We start from the raw sequence: 3,789 nt of genomic DNA on the forward strand, positions 1-3,789 counted from the left end.
GTTTTCTAGAAGGCCGGCCGGGTTGATCCTCACGCCAGACCCTTTCCGGACAGCAATGAGTCAACCGCAAGCCGCGTGCTTGCCGCGACTCTCTGCGGCCTCCGCGATGACCCGTCCAGCTGAGGCAGGGGCAGGGCGAGCAGCAGACGTGCCCCGGAGAAGCGTGCGTGCGGCTTCGGTACGCATGCGCGGCCTCCGAGGGCGGGACCTCGGCCATTGGTGGGCGGGGCCTCGAGGCGTCGTTTTCTCTTTGCTACTTATTCGTAGCCCGAGCAGTGCCTGCGTGGAGCTTCCACGCCGCTACTCCAAGGATCTTCCTCCTCGCGCCTGTACGACCTGCTGTGACAGCGAGCAGCCTTCTCCTGACTCTTCCTCCTGAGGTAACTAGCCCAGGACCCTCCAGACCGGAGGCCAAGTCCTGGATCCCTTGTCCCATCGATCAGGCTGCCTGGGCTCTCTTCACGACTGTGCCTCCAGAGCGTCCCTAGGCTCTCTTGGCCTGGTCCAATCTATGAACCCCTTGAGCCACCAATGTTCGCCCATCATGTGAGCCCCAAACACCCTTATTTTCCCCTTTCTAATGTATTATGTGTTACGAGTGTTGTGTCGTCACTGCCCCTCGGAAGGCTGTGTTCTTGTCTGTTGGACGATCGCGTGGCCCAGAGTGCCTTCCAGAATGCCTAAGCTACTTGAAAGCATTTAAGTATGCTTGGACAAATGAACTTGATTTAACTTTCAGTTATTTTGTGATTGCTGTTTAGAATTTCGCGTATGCTAAGGCTTATACCGCTGGCTATGTTGCTAGCTCTTAGGGTTTACTTGAGACAAGGCTTCTCGACAGTAGCTTCTGATTCTCTCTCTAGCTGGGGCAGACCTTAGACATGCTTTCCTTCTGCCTCAGCCTCCTTCACAGCTGGGATTACAGGCCTTTGCCACCCTTACCATTTATATTTATTGTGACCTTCAAGAAGTTTATAATCAAATGTGTGATTCAGGAGAGACTAACTATGCAGATTGCCTTATTTAGGGCATGTTCTTTTTATTCTTGTGGTGCTCCAACATCCTGGGAAAGCTCTCTATACAACTTGAGTTATAGTTTGAGCCTCTTTTTTATTTTCCCAAGACAGTGTTTCTCTTTAGAATTCTCTCTGTAAGCCGGGCGGTGGTGGCGCACGGCTTTAATCCCAGCACTCGGGAGGCAGAGTCAGGCGGATCTCTGTGAGTTCGAGACCAGCCTGGTCTACAAGAGCTAGTTCCAGGACAGGAACCAAAGCTGCAGAGAAACCTTGTCTCGAAAAAAAAAAAAAAAAAAAAAAAAGAATTCTCTCTGTAGACCAGGTTGTCTTTAGAGATCCAACTGCCTCTGCCTCCAGAGTGCTGGGATTAAAGGCGTGTGCCGCCACCACCCGGCGCCCAGGCTAGGTTTTAACTCACTGTGTAGCCCCAGGCATGCACCACTGGTCACATCTAGCATTTTCTTCTGTATATTATGTATGGGCATTTTGCCTCCGTGTTTGTCTTCATGTTTGTTATGCATCATGGGTGTATGATGCCAGTAGAGCCCAGAGATGGTGTCAGATTCCTTGGGACTGGAGTTACAGATGATTGTGAGCTGCTATGTGGGTGCTGGGAATCGAACCCCAGTCCTCTGCAAAATGGGCCAGTGTTGCCGGGCGATGGTGGCGCATGCCTTTAATCCCAGCACCCGGGAGGCAGAGGCAGGCGAATCTCTGAGTTCGAGGCCAGCCTGGTCTACAAGAGCTAGTTCCAGGACAGGAACCAAAAGCTACGGAGAAACACTGTCTCGAAAATCCAAAAAAAAAAAAAAGATGGGCCAGTGCTAATGGCGGAGCCCCATCTCTCCAGCATGATTTTCTTATATTTCCATCTGCCCCTTATATAAAGGTAAGGGTTTGTACGTTGCTCTTGGTGGGAATGGTCTTCAAGAGAAGTAAAGGTAGCTGGATGCGTGGACTGTACCTGCTATCCCAGCACAGACAAGAGGATTGCTTCAAGTATGAGGCTAGCCTGGACTACATAGCAGGCTTCTGGAGGGAGTGAGAAGAAGGACAGACAAGCAGTTCTATACAGTGTTCTTGAAAATATTCCAGAGTGTGATTTGTTCTTCAGCGCTGCTGTAAGCAAACATGCAGGCTCCCTGCTCCCTGGCTGGCAGGGCCTTTGTTGCTCCAGTGCAAACAAGGGTTGAAGGGTGTATACACATGGACTCTTTCTCTATCTTCACAGGATCTAGAAGCAGAAGGCAGCTCTCCTCCCCTGCAAAGGAGCTGGGCATTGCGGCCATGAAGTACATGTTGAACCTCTATCTGCTGGGGGTCATGTTGACCCTGCTATCCATCTTTGTTAGACTGATGGAGTCAGTCGGGGCCTTACTGGAGAGCCCAGTGCCTGGGAGCCCCTGGATCGCCAGAGGTCAGCTAGCCAACACAGAGCCTCCCAAAGGCCTTCCAGACCATCCATCTGGAGGAGTACAATAAAACCAAGCTTCAGCCGGACTTTGACACTCTAACTTCAGCATGTCCAGCCAAGTGTTCCATTTCCGAAGCAGCAGCATCGGTGTCTCCAAAGAACTGTTACTGGACCTGGAAGGGCCTTTTTTGGATGTTCCTTACCCTGGAAAGGGGCCTATTTAATAGAAGTGTGAGTGGGTTGTCCGGCCGGCTGTGGGATGGAATCTCACTCTCCCGACACTTGCCATATGCTTTGCTGTCCTCTGCAGTGTGACTCTCAGATGAAGGTGTACCAGCTTCAGGGGTTGGGAGGGTCAGGTTCTTTTAGCCCTCTGTCCTGAAGGACTCTTTGGACCTAAGTATCTTCTGGTTGGTTTGATACTGAGTCTCTTCCATGAGAGCTGTTTGGACAGCAGTTAAGGGATTATGGGCTGGCTATAAAGCGAGAGAGTTTGGAATAGGCAGCATCCTCGTCTCAGTTGTACATTAAGTTCTTCCTCCAATGTGGTCCGCATGTGTTTGTAAATAGTGTCTAAAGAGGGCTGTGGGGTGATCAGACCCACTCAGGGTGTGGGAGATCCAGCCACTGTGTGGCTTACATGAATTTTTCTAATGCAATAAATGTGACTACATATGTTTCCACTATGTGTGTCATGTTGACATGTTTGCCCTGGAAATTAGTAAGGAAAAGTTTAAATCCTAGATCTTCAAGTAAACCTTATCTGTCTGTCTGTCTGTCTGTCTGTCTGTCTATCTGTTTATGAAGTGAGGTCTCACTGTGCAGCCCTGGCTATCCTGGAGATCCCTTTGTAGACCAGGCTGTCCTCACAGAGAGATGCCTGCTTCTGCCTCCTTAGTGCCGGGATTTAAAGGTGTGCACCACGACCATGCCTGGCCATCTTTATTTTTGAGATCGTCTCCTGTACATAAGGCTGGTCTTGATCTTCTTATCTCCCTGCCTTCACCTTCTAAATGATGGGATGGATGGCTTATACTTAAACATAGTGTTTTTAAATTTAGGAGCAAGAAAGTGCTCAGAGCTCTGTTTAGGAACTGAGCATGGTAGTATATGCCTGCGATCCCCAGCACTTAGGAAGCTGAGGCAGGAGGATTGCCAAAAGTTCCAAGGACAGCCGAGGCTGCGTAGCGAGACGGAGCACAAACAAAAAAAAATTGTTTTAATTTACTTGGGGACAGGGCCTTTCAGGTTTGCCCTGTATCAGCCAGTTAGGTATGTGAGCATAGGCTATCACAATTGGTCCTTCATATACCAGTTAGGTATGTGAGCATAGGCTATCACAATTGGTCCTTCAAATAC

The 3,789-nt window shown here is 49.7% G+C and overlaps 1 protein-coding gene across 1 annotated transcript; it reads left to right on the forward strand.

Annotated features, from left to right (window-relative positions):
* The first annotated feature begins 223 nt into the window (after positions 1-223).
* On the forward strand, positions 224-3,148 carry Hilpda (hypoxia inducible lipid droplet associated). Its single transcript, XM_005365733.3, has 2 exons — positions 224-380; positions 2,248-3,148. Exon 2 carries the CDS (start codon positions 2,304-2,306, stop codon positions 2,496-2,498), a length of 195 nt encoding a protein of 64 aa, XP_005365790.1. The 5' UTR covers positions 224-380; positions 2,248-2,303; the 3' UTR covers positions 2,499-3,148.
* The last annotated feature ends 641 nt before the right edge of the window (positions 3,149-3,789 follow it).

The sequence above is a fragment of the Microtus ochrogaster genome, unplaced genomic scaffold, assembly GCF_000317375.1.
Source record: "Microtus ochrogaster isolate Prairie Vole_2 unplaced genomic scaffold, MicOch1.0 UNK4, whole genome shotgun sequence".
Classification (NCBI taxonomy): domain Eukaryota; kingdom Metazoa; phylum Chordata; class Mammalia; order Rodentia; family Cricetidae; genus Microtus; species Microtus ochrogaster.

What these genes read in the sequence shown, in the direction of transcription:
- Hilpda (XM_005365733.3), top strand. Translation starts at nt 2,304, where the DNA reads ATGAAGTACATGTTGAACCTCTATCTGCTGGGGGTCATGTTGACCCTG.